Consider the following 16089-nt stretch of genomic DNA (forward strand, 5'->3'; position numbering starts at 1 on the left):
CCCGCCCACATTCCCTTCCCCCTGATGCTGAAATTTGCCCCCAAACTGCTGTTTGCTGCAAAAATGCTGTTTTGGCAGGAAAACAGCACAGGGTGTTGAAAGGTTAAATCCAGATTGGGACCACAGCACCGAGAGATGGGGTGTGTGTGTTTTCACCCTCTGCTGTGGTCCCAGTCTGGGTTGGGGCCCCACAAAGCTGCTTTTTGTGAGAGACAGACAGCAGGCAATTGTGAGATAACCTGAAGGCTGAGATTTGTTATGTGCGTTGAGAATTCCCCCCCCCCTATCAACATTATGAAGCAAATTTAAGGTCCCCAAAGCCATGTTTGTCTCGTAACACTAATGTTTTACCTGTGATTGCTGGGCCGCAAGGGGCTCTACAGTCCGATGCTTCTATGATCCTGTGACTGAATGCTCAATAGTTTTTTGTGGGTGTTTTTAGGTTCGCTGGGGGGAAAGGGGATCCACTGAGGAAGGTGCAAAGCTGGAGAAGGCCAAGAACGCTCGGGTCAAGATGCCAGAGCAAGAGTACGAATTCCCAGAGCCCAGGAATCTTGGAAACAACATGCGGAGGTCGTCTTCCCCCCACAAGTGGTACTCTCCAATTAAGGTACCTCTCATACGTGATATTTTCATTGCAACCCCTGAAACATCCTTCCCCACCTTCTAACTGGTTAAAAAAAAGTGTTGGTGTACAATAAAGTAATAAAAACACCATAAAATCCTGAACAAACAGCCAATGAATGAATCAGATATATAGGCCATAAACCGTCTCTGCAGAACACGCTTCCCCCCCCCCCCCGCCCCCTTTGCTTGGGTGGCCCCAGCTAATTCCCCCCTTCTCCCTCTTGCGACCAAATTCAAGCTGCTGCAACTGCTCGTTCCCAGTCCCTACGACCAGCTGAAGGATGGACCTTCAAAAAAATCTAGAACGTGATTCCCAAGAATTAAGGAGCATTAAGCACCTAATCACTCCTTGACTGGCATACGTTAAGTCCGTTCACACTCTTCTGGACAACCCGCACTTAGAACAAATGGATCAAAGCCGCCTTCAAATATTCCTCCTCTGTAGAAGTGCCAAAAAATTTCTGGCACGCTCAGCAGACTCTATCCATTAGTGTGCATACGAGGAGATTGCTGAGTAAAATTCCAGCGTAGCTTGTTCTGCATCTGCCCTGGTCTGTTCACTCCAGAAATGAGAACTTGCACGCCCTGCTGTGGAAGAAGGTATGTTCTCTGTTGGAGTGGATCTGCTGCTTCTTTTGAGGGAGAGGGGAGTTCATGGTGGGGTCTCTGGAAGGAGGAAGCAAGATCCACAGATGTGCCTGTATTGTCTTCCGGATTCTGTCCTCTTGCAAAACAGATTTGTATGTTGTGTCACCACCCAGTTAAAAAGTGCCAGGGTTACAGAAGCAACAAAGCACTCCAGAACCCCAGCCTTTCCTTCCACCATTGTCACAGGAATCAAGTCAATGTCTATTACGGCAAACAGCCAGCATATTAAACCAGAAATTCTGCATAATTATCTACATGAACAATAAAAGCAACTGATATGGGGTTTTAACAGTCAATATACAATACTTAAAATACAGGTCCAGCGGAATAAGAAATGTAACTAAGAACTGTAGCCGCAATATCATCAGCGGAGGGCAGGACAAATTGTTATAATAGGTTATTCAATAAAAGAGATTTACGTTTTTTAATAGCTAAGGTGCAGAATTTGGCCACAGTGTAGGATACTGAGCTCAAAGCGTCTTCCAGAAGGAATTTGCGTAACGTTTTGGGGGGGAATTCCAGATAATATTGCAAGGGTGTGAATTTTGATAATAGGGGTAAAATGAGTCGTGATCGGTCTTCATTATAGAATTCACAGAATAGAAGAATGTGAATAATAGATTCCACCTTGTTGGACATGCATGGACAGAGGCGCTCTTCGATTGGTATACGGAAGAATTTGCCGTGTAAGACAACTGAAGGCATCGCATCAAATCGGGCTCTGGAAAAGGCCCATCTATAAGATTCATAGATAATATTGGATAGGTACAGGGCAGCTGCCAGGTTAGGCCACCATTGTTAACTAAGGGCTCTTCCACTCTTTCTTTTGCACCATATTTTCCAAGCACAGATCTGCGCTTTAAAGCTCTGTATCCAAGCAATTTTTACTTGCTTGTTTGTTTTCTCCTGGTACTTTCCCTGGGGAAACCCGTGTTTCACTGCTAAATTGGAGCAAATGGCAATCCACTTAAAGCCCAATTGGCGTTTGCTCTAATACAGTAGTAAAACACAGGTTTTCCTAGAAAAAGTGCTGGGACAGAATAAAAGCCCTCTGACAAGTCTGACATGCAAGTTTAAAGCCTGGACCTGCAACGCAAAAGGAAGTCTGGATGAGGTGGATTTTATCATTCTGGCCTGAAATCTATAAGCTTGTTGAAGTGTTTCTTCTGTCCATGAAACTACATTGCTGCTTAGACCCTGTTGCAATCAGAGTTGTGCTGAAAGATTCCAAAATTCTGTGCCAAGGGAAGCTGGATTCTGTGGCCTGTATGAATTATGCAAACTGAGCATATCTGCATGATTTCCTTACTTTGCATAATTTGTTCTGCTCCTGCCAGTCATGGGAAAGACCCGCCCTCAACCACTGGAAATCCTCCCACCATTCAGGTCTCTAAGACTCAAGCACAACTTTGTGAGTATACTGGCTAGAAACCTGCATTTTCAAAAGAAAAGTGGGGTTTTCATGAGCGTGAGACTCCTTTCCCCAGCTGCACATTTTTCTTTTGAGACAGACAGGCACACAGACAGAAAGAGAAAGAAAAAAGATGGAGCTAGGTCAAAGTGAAATGTAGCTCTGCTTACTTTGCAGGCTTTTAGAAGATGACAACCACTCTGCTAAACGGCTGCATTAAGCAATGTTTGTTTCATTTTCAGGGAAAGCTGGATGCCCTCTGGGTTTTGCTGCGGAAAGGTTACGACCGAGTGTCTGTGATGCGACCACAACCGGGAGACAAGGTATTGTTGCCCTTTTCTAATAACTTGCTCTGAGCAAAAGCCTGGTGCCCTCCAGATGTTTTGTATGACCAACTCCCATCACCCCCCACCGGCCGATCCAGAACACCTGCTGAAGTCTGCTCTGGAGGGTGAGCTGGGAAGACATGCCGGCATCCTCGTTGGCTTTTGCCAGAGACACACTATCCTGTGGCTAATGCCAAATAGGCAGCAGAAGGAGGGGGAAATTGATGAGCAACGAAGAGGGGGAAGATGTAGCACGCCGAGTTCATATTGAAAAGGGAAGGGGCAGGAGGAACTACGGAGGCTCCCTTCCACACGAGGGAAATTCTAGAATCCCCACCCTTTGTTCACTCACTTATCATAGGCTATCTGCATAACATTATCCTTAAATAATACCACCCCCTGCACTTTCCTTTCCCTTCCATGCAGGGCTCTGCCTCTTGACTTCAGCACACTTCCAGGTGGTGCCATTTAGGAAATGTAATCAGTTTTGTACTAAAGTGTTTTTGTTTTTGTTTGGCTTATGCATTTTCAAAAATATATTGAACTATTAGTGCCATTGCGCTCACACATGTTTAGTCATTTAGTCGTGTCCGACTCTTCGTGACCCCATGGACCATAGCACGCCAGGCACTCCTGTCTTCCACTGCCTCCCGCAGTTTGGTCAAACTCATGTTTGTAGCTTCGAGAACACTGTCCAACCATCTCGTCCTCTGTTGTCCCCTTCTCCTAGTGCCCTCAATCTTTCCCAACATCAGGGTCTTTTCCAAGGATTCTTCTCTTCTCATGAGATGGCCAAAGTATTGGAGCATCAGCTTCAGGATCTGTCCTTCCAGTGAGCACTCAGGGCTGATTTCCTTAACAATGACATTCTAGGTTTGACATTTTTGCAGTCCATGGGACTCTCAAGAGTCTCCTCCAGCACCATAATTCAAAAGCATCAATTCTTCGGCGATCAGCCTTCTTTATGGTCCAGCTCTCACTTCCATACATCACTACTGGGAAAACCATAGCTTTAACTATACGGACCTTTGTCGGCAAGGTGATGTCTCTGCTTTTTAAGATGCTGTCTAGGTTTGTCATTGCTTTTCTCCCAAGAAGCAGGCGTCTTTTAATTTCGTGACTGCTGTTACCATCTGCAGTGATCAAGGAGCCCAAGAAAGCAAAATCTCTCACTGCCTCCATTTCTTCCCCTTCTATTTGCACTCATACATAGCACAAGCTAAACAACTTATTCTTCAAATGAGCATGCTACTTTAATGCCCTCCACACCAATGCCTGCAAGTGTGGAAGGTTGATGCAAACAAAACACAGGAACACGCTAAACCTTCCATTGGAGGGGGGGGTTGGAATAGATTGCCCTTTCATTCCATTCCAGCTCTACAATTCTATGATTCTAAGAGTGGAAAATCAGCAGAAGAACAAAGACTGATTAGCAACTGAAAGCCTGCACTCTCAGTCTACAGTGGAAATGTGCAACTGTGAATTTGATTCAAAATGTTTCAAACAGTTTTCTCTTTGTTGAGATCCTGGTTTCCCAAAACTTGCAGCTTTGAATGTTTGCTAAGTGGCTGGAGAACTTTATGGAGGGATAAAGGACCGCTCCAGCTGCAGCCAGGGGTTCGTGAGACCAGAAATCTCCCATCATACAGCAGCTGCATTCTTGGGCGGCGGCTGGCTTGTCTGAGCTTCCCTATGGGAAGTTTCTTGTTTCTTTAAATTCTGTTACATAGAGCTGGTTACAGTCCCTGTGCAGCAATGATGTAACTTGAAGGGTGATGTCATGGACACAAGCAAAGGTTAAAACAACGCCGTAACCGTAGTAGAAGCAGAACCAAAAGCAGGTGGCATTTCTTAGCCAGCCCATCTTCTATAAAAGTAGAAGAATACAAGTTGTTCTTCTCTCCTGACCCTGTGGCTGCAGATATAGTTGTCTAAGAGCATTGACAGTCACCTGATAATGATGCGCATTTTTCTGTTGTCCAGCTCTTGCCTCTAGCCAAACGGGTTTTATGGCCTTTTTTAAAAAAAGGGGGGGGGGAACTGTCTCCATCAGCTCTCTGGAAAAAAAAGCTGTCTCCTCCAGTCACCTCCCCCCCGCCCACCCCAGTTGTCCCCACCCACCTCCATTCCCTCCACCCCACTTCTTATGGACATATGGGTCTGCTTTTCAGATCTCTCAAAAACCATGAAATCCCATCCCAGTTCATAAAAGGCTTCCTCGCTGACAGTGGCCGGGATCCAGGATGGAAGGGAAACCCAGTCCGCCTCTTGCGGCAGGGTGGAAACATCCACACATCTCCCCCAGCTCTCTTGCTGTCTCCCAGAGACCTAGACACAAATATTCCCAAGTCTGCATTCATCATATTTTCTGAAGGACCCTTCGGAGAATTATAAAGGAAACAACCCCCACCCACCCCAGCTGAGAAACCTTCAAAAGGAAACCTGCGAGAGCTTCAAAAGTGCCACAAAAATGCTCTCCCCCCTTTTGACCAAGTGACGCATTCGCCTTGCAAGCAGTGACATGAAATTTCCATAGATGTAAACATAACATAAAGCAAGCGTCCCTCTGGCAGGAAGGAGGCATTAGGCGGTCTGGAGATCGGTTGCTTGGAAGGCACAGATCATATTTCTCCTTTGAAAAAAAAAATTAATAAGAATTTTGCAGTTGCCAATAAATTCCCCTTTAGGAAGAGGCAGAGATAGTGATGTGTCTTTGCTTCGAGAATGCCTGCTTTCCAGCATTTAGACATGAACACAGACGGCCCCTGGTGTCTTCAGAAGGATTGTAAAAATGGCTCGGGGAGAGCTGAATGCCTTTGGGGCTCCCGGCAAAAGGGCAGACACATTCTGGTGTTGAGACATGGAAGGCATGCCAGAGTCTTTGTCTGTTTTGTAATCCTCCTGGATTAAGCCACGGACTATCAAATCCAGGATTCTATTTCCAACAGTGGCTAGCTAGTCTAGTCTAGAGCAAGCAGGGCCACCATCCTTCCCCTTGGTTTGCCCCTGACTTCTGTTGCTCTGTTCAGTTTTATGCTGCCTCCGATTGCTTTTGCCTAGTAGCAAGGGCACCTTAAGTTGTGCACCTTAAATTTGAATTTACATGAAAAGAAGTGCATCAGAGCAGGTGCCCATTTTCCTTTTTAACCAATGCAGATCTCTCCATTTCACGTACTCTCAGGTACACCATACAATTCAGACAGGGTAGGATATCTAATGCGGGAGTGGGGAGAGCCTGACAACGAAGGTCTCATCCTGTGCAGATTGCGAAACCGTTGACTTGTTTTCTGATCCTGTTTTCATTCCATGAGCTGCTGACACAAACTCACAAGATGTGTTTCAGGACATTCTGGCCCAGGCTTTTCCTGTCTGATATAAATACAGAAATCAACAACTCAAAGGCTTCATTAAGAACATAAGAAGAGCTTGACATCACAGTGGCCAACCAAATGCCCCAACGGGAAACCCACAAGCAGAACCTGAGCCCAGGAGCCCTCTCCCCTCCTGAGGTTTCCAGCAACTAGGATTCAGAAGCATCACTGTGCCAAATGTGGGGGGCAGAGCACACCTCTCATGGCTAGTAGCCATTGATAGCCCTCTCCTCCATTAATTTATCGAATCACCCTTTTAAAGCCATCTAGGTGGACATCTCTGCCTCCTGCAGGAGGGAGTTCCATAGTTTAACAATGCACTGCATGAAGGAGGACTTCCTTTTATCTGTCCTGGACCTTCCAACATTCAGTTTCATTGGATGCCCATAAGTTCTAGTGTTATGGGACGCGGGTGGCGCTGTGGTCTAAACCACTGAGCCTCTTGGGCTTGCCAATCAGTAGGTCGGCGGTTCGAATCCCCACAACGGGGTGAGCTCCCGTTGCTCGGTCCCAGCTCCTGCCAACCTAGCAGTTCGGAAGCACGCCAAAAAGTGCAAGTAGATAAACAGGTACCGCTCCGGCAGGAAGGTAAACGGCATTTCCATGCGCTGCTCTGGTTTTGGTGTCCCTCCCGTTGCTCCAGAAGCGGCTTAGTCATGCTGGCCACATGACTCGGAAAAACTGTCTGCGGACAAACGGCAGCTCCCTCAGCCTGTAAAGCAAGATGAGTGCCGCAACCCCAGAATCGTCTGCGACTGGGCTTAATTATCCGGGGTCCTTTACCTTTATATTTTTTATGGAGAGAAGGAGAAAAGTTTTTCTCTATCTGCTTTCTTCGGGCCATGCATAATTTTATAAACTTCTACCATGTTTTCTCCATTTGCTCCGGTAAAGCAGCTAGCTCAGAACATCAGTGCTAGACTGATGCGTATCTGTCCAGCTCACCGAGACAGACCTCGGATGAGCATCCATTCACATGCCCATTGGAAATCTCAGTCATTGGCTCTCACATACTACTTGAAGGTCAGGTCAAACTTCTGTTGCTCATCGCCAGAGGCAAAAATTCAAGCAATCTCAAAGATGCATTAAACAGCAGATCACATTTGCAAATACAAATATCGAAAATGCTATATACATAGAACACAAGTCTGGTTTATGCATAACACTAAGATATAGGTTGTTTGCCAGGAGTTGCCCTCAGATGAACCAACAAACCGTGGCTTGCACACAAATAAACAAATACTTGCCTGCATGGCCACAACGGACTTTATGGTGGGTAGGGAAGTAATAACTGAGGAGAGGAGACAAAAGTGCAAAGTGCAAATATATCTCATCATGTAATACCCACGAGACAGTGAGCGGTAAAACACCAGGATAGATTTTTGAGGTATGTGGGTGGATGAAGACGAGGAATAGAATCAAAGAATCTTGGAGTTGGAAGGGACCCAAATGATCATCTAGTCCAACCCCCCTGCAAGCACACACTCAGAAACAGTGACCCACAGGGGCATGAATCCCCCAATGTGGGCACAGCCGAAGTCACAAGGAAGTCTGCAGTTCTCAGCTTCTAATCGTGTCCTGGAAGGCCCTCCTTATCCTGACCCTCCTTGATCGCCCAAGTCTCCTGATTCTACCAGATCCCAGCTTGTCCCTTCTGCTAACTGCTCCGTGTCCCACCACCCGGCTCCAGGCCCTAAGGTGTCACCTCCGGAGCCCTCCCTGGGGGCTCTTGGGCTGGCGGCTCCCAGCTCTCCTCCTCATCCAACTTAATGGTGGTTGTTACTTGCCTTCCTTGCGTTGCATTGCAGGTAGATGACCCTTGTGCTCCCTTCCAACTCTATGATTCTCTAGTTGCTTTAACTGATTTGCAAGGCAAAGGCTAAAACCAAGTTTTCTAGCTTCATTTTGGGCAGACAAAAGGGGTTGTGAAATTTTCTTTTCGCAGCGTCAAATCTGGAAACGGGCTGAGGTTGCCAGAACGCCCAGCTGCTTCCAATCATTCTGAAGGAGGCCGGGTCACATGGGATTCCTGTGGTCTCCTCACATTCTAAAGGGACTAGGTTTTGCAATTTTGCCTGCATTAATGAGGTTATTTTTGTGTTCAAGATAATAGACCAAATGGCGGGTGTTCCCTGCCCCCCCCTAATTGAGTCCTGTTTTCACCCAAAAGGTAAAACCTGCCCCTAATATAAAAAGCTCATTATCAGGAATGGGAACTTTTGGGGGGGGGGTTGCTTTTAATTATGGTGGCGCCCGCTTGTGGCATTTTATAGTTTTGTCTTGCATTTCCATCATAAACATGGTTTTTAAAGGAATTTACTAGCCAACCATAAAACTTGCCTTAAGGGAATCTTAAAGCTGTCAGAAGATTGTGTTCATCCTTCCCTCCTTTCTTTAAACAACAACAACAGCAACAATTTAATGCAGATGGCACATAAGCTGATAAAAAATGATTATTAATCAAGGAGGTTGTGTTATTAATATTAATAGCTCCCATTAACTCATAGTCATCAATAATTATCCACTATATGGGTCAAATCTAGTGTTAAAGGTAAAGGGGCCCCTGACCATCAGGTCCAGTTGTGTCCGACTCTGGGGTTGCTGCGCTCATCTCGCTCTATAGGCCGAGGGAGCCGGCGTTTGTCTGCAGACAGCTTCCGGGTCATGTGGCCAGCATGACAAAGCTGCTTCTGGCGAACCAGAGCAGTGCACAGAAACGGCGTTTACCTTCCCGCCGGAGCGGTACCTATTTATCTACTTGCACTTTGACGTGCTTTCGAACTGCTAGATGGGCAGGAGCTGGGACCAAGCAACGGGAGCTCACCCCGTTGCAGGGATTCGAACCACCGACCTTCTGATCAGCAAGACCTAGACTGTGGTTTAACCCACAGCGCCACCTGGGTCCCCAAATCCAGTGTTAGCCCCCTTCAAAGCCAGCTATCGTTCCTTTTTCATGATCCTGAAACTCTTAGCTAAATGTGGCGGTGGAAGCAATTTTAGCCTCTACAAACAAGCCTGAGAGGTTCCTGGCTTAGCCACCTCCTTCTTAGCCACCTCCTATGAGGTCATGGCACTGGCTTTGTTGCTGAATACAGCTATGGAATTCATCCTGCCTCTTGAGCCACTGGTAGCCTTACTCAGCAAGTCTTAAGGTTTCAGCAGGCATCATCATCTCCTCATGAGGACTAACAACATGCTTTTTTCCTTTTTAAAACTGAGATTCTTTGGAAGTTGAATGCTACACCTAGAGTTGCATTCTGCAGCCTTCCTGCACTGCTGAAGACTTGTGGCACACACTCTGCCTATTCCCAGGCCTTGTATCACTCTGCCTTTGCTCAGTTCCTGCATTGCAGGGAGGGGGTTGGACTAGATGACCCTTGGGATACCCTTCCAACTGTACAGTTCTGTTATTCAAAGTGGATGCCTGTGTGAAGGGAGAAAATCAGAGAGTGCATAGGAGGGCCCAGCGGTCACTGGGTGTGGGATTGGCTTTATAAAATGAGAACGGAATATTAGGAAAGAATTTATTAGCTGGCGGGGATTAAGCCCCTCTGTTTCAGCACCTGCAAAATCCCCAATTTTTCTTCTAGTTAAAGGAGATATTAAAACCCACTTATGTCACACCTGGATGACATTTTTTATTTCAGGCCTCATAAATCTGACTAGCTAATAAAATGACAAACGCACCGAGTTGTTAGTAAGGGTCATTACTGTTGCTGTGAAAATATATTGATATGTTTGGGGTTTTTTTAATATATATTTTTATTGAAGAAAAAGAATTTTTAAACAATACAAATTACCAATAACACAGCGAATTACAATTCCCCCCCTTTCCCCCTCCCCTCCCACCCTCTAAGGACTTCCCTCAGCTCCCCTCTCTGATTTGTTGGTACATATTGTTTTCTGCATGGTGTAAAATTGTACATATCATTACCTTATCTATCATAGGTTCTACTAATAAATTGTGGGTGTTTATTCAAAACCTGCCAAGGAGTCCAAATCCTTATGTTGTCTTTTTAAATGGTTTGTAAAAAGTTCCCATTCTTCTTTGAAGTCACAGTTGTCCTTCTCACGTAGTTTGTATGTCATCTTTGCCAACTCCGCATAGCTCACCAGCTTTTCTTGCCATTGTTCTTTCATTGGGATTTCCTCATTCTTCCATCTTTGTGCTAACAAGACTCTTGCCGCTGTTGTAGCATACATAAATAAGTTCTTTATTTTCCTTGGCAGGTCTTGTCCTAGAATCCCTAACAAAAATACTTCTGGTTTTTTTTTACAAATGTCATTTTTTAACATCTTTTTCAATTCATTATATATCATCTCCCAGAATTTTTTTACTTCTCTACATTCCCACCACATATGATATAAAGTACCTTCTTTTTCTTTACATTTCCAACATATGTTTGACCCGGTTTTATACATTGTTGCCATTTTTACTGGTGTAATATACCAACTGTACATGTACTTTCATGTAGTTTTCTTTCAAAAGAGAACAATCTGTAAATTTCAAATCTACCTTCCACAATTTTCCCCGATCCTCAAATTGTATGTTGTGTCCTATATCTTGCGCCCATTTAATCATGACTGATTTGACCTCTTCGTCTTCTGTTTCCCATTCTAGCAGAATACTGTATGCTTTCTTCAATAATTTCACTTCTTCTTCTATAACCTCCTTTTGAAATCTGGAGATTGAAACATTTGTTAGGGTTAAAGCAGAACAGGGGGAGCAGCCCATAGACCCCCTCCCTGGGAACCTGATTCTGCTGCATTTGTATAGAGTAACCCTTTCGATTCCTCATTGCTACTTGAGGCCCAAAGAACCACCTGTGTGAGTCAGAGACTTTGACTTTTGAATTCTTTTTTTGTGCACTTAAATAAAGCTATTATGTGGCTTTTTTTTTACTATTCCAACTAAAATAATATGTATGTTGGTATATAGACCCTTGGAGAATATAAGGCAGAACGTATAACTTAAAAGGCCGCAGCTCTGCCAAAATATACTGAGCTCACTATGGATAATCACAGTGTATAAATAAATGCATTTAGGATGCAATCCTGTCCATACTTACCTGAGAGTAAGCTCCACTAAATTATATGAGTCAGGATAGATAGATAGATAGTGTTACGGAATTTTCCGTAACGATTGATTGATTTATTTATTTATTGATTGATATATGTGTTAATTTAAAAAATGCAAGCTTCTTGTACTGGTGTCTGGGCCAATACTGGGAGGAGGGGGTATTGTGGCTCCAAGGATTTATCACTTGCCCCTTCTGTTTAGATGTCCCCTGCTTCCTGCAGGGCTTCATCCCACTTTGCTCACAGGCATTATCCTTAGACGGCTGGTGGGTGTAGAGGTCATCTGCTTGGGGGCCACCAGTTCTTCCAATAAACAATTCCGCCATTGGTGTGGGACTCGGAGGTGGAGCCCAGGGGTTCATGAGGTGGAGGTGACAGGCACCCCAAGGGAACCCTCAGGAAGCATCCCTTTCCAGAAGGAAGAAGTGGCCAATGTTTTTGGCCCAATGGGCATCACATTAGGAATGTTACGGCACTGCAGTGGGCACCGGTCACAAAATAGCTGCCACCAGGGTGTGGTATCATGGCTGCCACACCTAAAGGAGCAGGAAAAGAGACAGGGCCACAGAATTGCCCGATCTTCTTCTGCATCGGCCCCTGCTATGTTCTTTCACAGGCAGAAGCTCTTTGCTCTTGGGTATGTTGAGTTAGAGTTGGGGGTGCTTGGCCTGGAAATGATAAGATTGAGAGGAGAGGTGACAGCCATCTTCAAATATCTCAAGGGCTGTGACATGGAAGAGGGAGCCAGCTTGCTTTCTGTGCCTCTGGAGGGTAGGACTCAAGCCAATGCCTTCAAGTTACCAGAAAGGAGATTCCAAATAAACATTAGGAAGAGCTCTCTGAAGGCAAGAGTTTTGCAGAGTTTCAAAATGGCGTCTCTCTTCTTTTGTTGTTGTGGTCCATTTCCCATTAATGAAAAATTAATCCAAATGTTAGCTCTTTTCCTGGAACTTCCTCACCCCGTGGGCAGAAGCTTCTCTCTCTCCTTCTCTCCCTCTCCCTCTCTCTCTCTCTCCCTCCCTCTCTCTCATCAAGAGCTCAGCAGTTGCTCGCTGGTTCTGGTCCTCTGCAGGATTCAGGCGAGGAAGGGAATGAGGGTGCTCATGCCCTGGCTGGCGGCCAGCAGTAGCAGAACTGGGGGGGAAAGAGGGTGGAAGGATCTCTCCCCCTTTCCAGAATTAGCCAGCAGCCAAACGCCTTCTCCTGGCAGGGAGAAGTGGAAGGAGGCAGGAATTTCCTTCTCATAAGACTCTCTGCCTCTCTTTTGTGAGAGAGAGGGGGAAAGCGAGTGGAAGTTGGGTATATTTAGCCTGCAGAAGAGGCGACTGAGAGATGACGTGAGAGCCATCTCCAAATACCCAAAGGGCTGCCACGTGGAAGATGGAGCAAGCATGTTTTCTGAGGGTGGATTCTGAACCAATGGATTCCAATGGCAAGAAAGCATTGACTAAATATTAGGAAGAACTTTCTGACATTAAGAGCTGTTTGAGAGTGGAGGAGACTCCCCTGGAAGGTGGTGGACTCGCCTTCATAAGAATTTTTTTAACAGGTTGGATCTGTCAGGGATTCTACAGCTATGATTCCTTCATTGCAGGGAGTTGGACTAGACTAGATGAACCTTTGGGTCCCCTTCCAACTCTATGTGGGCAGATTTCCCAGGCACTATGTGGCTTCTTGCAGCAGGAAAAGAGAAGGGGGGGGCAAATTGTCCCTTCCCCACCCACATAGCCAAGCCCTTTCCGCTACTGTGGACAGAACAGAGGAGAAGAAATCAGGAAAAGCACCCAATCCTGAGTGTGGAAATTTGGTTGCAGCTTTGAAGCTGTACCTTTCAGTGGAGGAACTGGGGTAGTGCTCGCCACTGCCCATCTGAAAGCAACCCTAGATATCCATGTCTTAAATGAATGAATTGTATACCAGTTTGATTGCCATGACTTCTTGCCAATAAATTTTAAGAACTGTAGTCCATTCAAGGTGCCGAGAATTCTCTGTTAGTGCACTGGAAAACCCTTCAAACAGAAACCAAAATCCCCCAGTGGGGAGGGAAGCAATGTATGACTCTGGGATGTCGATTGAGCTTGGAGTGAATATTTTGCCTTAGATTAAGGGAGAAACAGATTTGGATTTCTCCTCTAGGTTTCTCTTGCAAGCCAGAACTTTTCTTCCCTGTGCTTAGAACTGTATCTTCTCTCTACATAAAGTGAGTGTTGGAGCAGATCCTAAAACAGCTTGCTTGGAATAGTATAAAGGGTCAGAGGCCAACTGTGTGGGATTAGCACAGAGGTCTTGGATTAATTTTTGTCTAAGGTTTTAAACCCTGGAGCCTCTCTTGTTTCCCCTTTCAATTATCTTGTGCATGGTCCTGGGTCCCTTGTCAAGTTTAGCATGGAAATGTTTTGAACAATGGGGAGAGATCTAGCTCAGTGGCAGTGGAACTGTGGCCAGATGTGGCACATAGAATCATTGAATCATGGAAGGGACCCAAGGGTCATCTAGTCCAACCCCTGCAATGCAAGAATCTCCGCTAAAACATCCGTGACAGATGCATGAAGAAGGCATCACCTTCAGCCCTTTCCCAACCTGGTAGCTTCCTGATAGCCCGGTTGTGCTGCAGTTGTCATCCTGAACATCTGGGGGAGGCAATCAAAGATGGAGGCTGGGATATTCTTCTTCCTATTCATTTCATTTCTATACCTTTCATTTATGTATTCATTTATATATAAAAATATTCATTTATATTTTTTAAGAAGAAGAAGGAAATCTCAAAGCGGTTTACAACTTAGATTAAAACATCAAATAAAACAAAGAAAGCCAAGTATACATTCAAAGCAACATTATTAATAGGAAACAAAAAGCACTGGTATTTAGAAGTATTGCCATAGTAGGTGAATGCATCTAATCCTCTTTTAAAGCCATCCAAGTTAGTGGCCACCACTGCTTCCTGTGGGAGTGAATTCCACAGTTTAGCTTTATTTTCTCTGTCCTGACTCTCCCAACTTTCAGTTCCATAGGATTTCCACAAGTTCTAGTGTTACGAGAGAGGGGAAGAAACTTTTCTCTATCGGCTTTCTCCATGCCAGGCATAATTTTATAAACGTCTATCATTCCGCCTCTTAATTGCCTCTTAATTGCCTTTACTTTTATCTAAAAAGTCCCAAAGGCTGCAAACTTTCTTTGTAGATTCCCTTGACCATTTCAGTTGCCCTCTTCTGAACCTTTTCCAACTCTACAATAGCCTTTCTGAGGTGAGGTGACCAGAAGTCTAGGCATTCTTTAAAGGATCACACTCTTATTCTCTTCTTGAGCGACTCAGTTGCAGTGATGACTGCCAAGACATGTGGGCACCTCTGCATTACAAGTGTGTATCAGCTTCATGCTGCTTCAGCTGATGTAGAAAAAAAGGTAAAGGACCCCTGACAGTTAAGTCCAGTCGCAGACGACTCTGGGGTTGCGGCGCTAATCTTGCTTTACAGGCTGAGTGAGTTTGTCCGCTCCGCACAGTTTTTGCGGGTTATGTGGCCAGCATGACTAAGCCGCTTCTGGCGCAACAGAACACTGAAACCAGAGCAGCGCACGGAAACGCTGTTTACCTTCCCGCCAGAGAAGGTACCTATTTATCTACAGTCATACCTCCGTTTGAGTCTACTGCTGTTTGAGTACTTTCGGTTTAAGTACTCCGCAGACCCGGAAGTGTTTACTTACGGGTTCTGCGGCGCACACATGTGCAGAAGTGAGCTGTGCAGCACGCGCTTGCGCAGAAACGATCTGTGCGGTTCGCGCATACGCAGAAGTGCTCTATCGGCGCTTTGCGCACGCACGGAAATGACACTCGGTTTAAGTACTTTTGGGGGAGCAATGGCTCCCCGGAACCAATTGAGTACTTAAACCGAGGTACCACTGTACTTGCACTATTTTTGGTGTGCTTTCGAACTGCTAGGTGGGCAAGAGCTGGGACTGAGCAGCGGGAGCTCACCCCATTGCGGGGATTCGAACCGCCAACCTTCCAATCGGCAATCCCAAGATGCTCAGTGGTTTAGACCACAGCGCCACCTGCGTCCCTACACAGCTGGTATACCTTCTCCCAAAGAATTGACAGTTGGAGAGCAAGCTGACCATTCTCTGTCCAGGGGCTGATGGGAGTTGTAGTACAAAATATCTTCCGGGTTTGAGAAGGCTGCCTTTCAGGGCCCTTTTCTCCCTCATGCAGGTTCTTGAAGGAAAGGGGTAACTATTAAGTCCTTGAAGTGTTGGTAGTCAGTGAGAGGTCTAGGTCAGCATTGGCAAGCTCGGCCCTCCAGATGTTTTGGGACTACAACTCCCATCATCCCTGACCACTGGTCCTGTTAGCTACCCTGTTTCTCATATTTTAAGACATACCCATAAAATAAGACATAGCAGGATTTTTAAGCATTCAAGGAATATAAGCCATACCCCGAAAATAAGACATAGTGATAGGCGCAGCAGCAATGCCGGCCACGGCAGGAGGAGGAGGAAAAAAATAAGACATCCCTTGAAAATAAGCCATAGTGTGTTTTTTTGAGGAAAAAATAAATATAAGACGTGTCTTATAATATGAGAAACACGGTAGGGATGATGGGAGTTGTAGTCTCAAAACATCTGGAGGGCC

At 45.5% G+C, this 16089-nt stretch overlaps 1 protein-coding gene across 1 annotated transcript in view; it reads left to right on the plus strand.

Moving 5' to 3' along the window:
• ANTXR1 (ANTXR cell adhesion molecule 1) overlaps window positions 1-16089 on the plus strand; it is a 131715-nt gene that overhangs the window by 102414 nt on the left and 13212 nt on the right. Inside the window, exons 16-17 of the mRNA XM_035118587.2 lie at window positions 443-610; window positions 2929-3009. Of these exons, the coding sequence (XP_034974478.2) occupies window positions 443-610; window positions 2929-3009 (249 nt within the window). The remainder of the gene's footprint in view (window positions 1-442; window positions 611-2928; window positions 3010-16089) is intronic.

The sequence above is a fragment of the Zootoca vivipara genome, chromosome 6 (assembly GCF_963506605.1).
Source record: "Zootoca vivipara chromosome 6, rZooViv1.1, whole genome shotgun sequence".
In the NCBI taxonomy this organism is placed as follows: domain Eukaryota; kingdom Metazoa; phylum Chordata; class Lepidosauria; order Squamata; family Lacertidae; genus Zootoca; species Zootoca vivipara.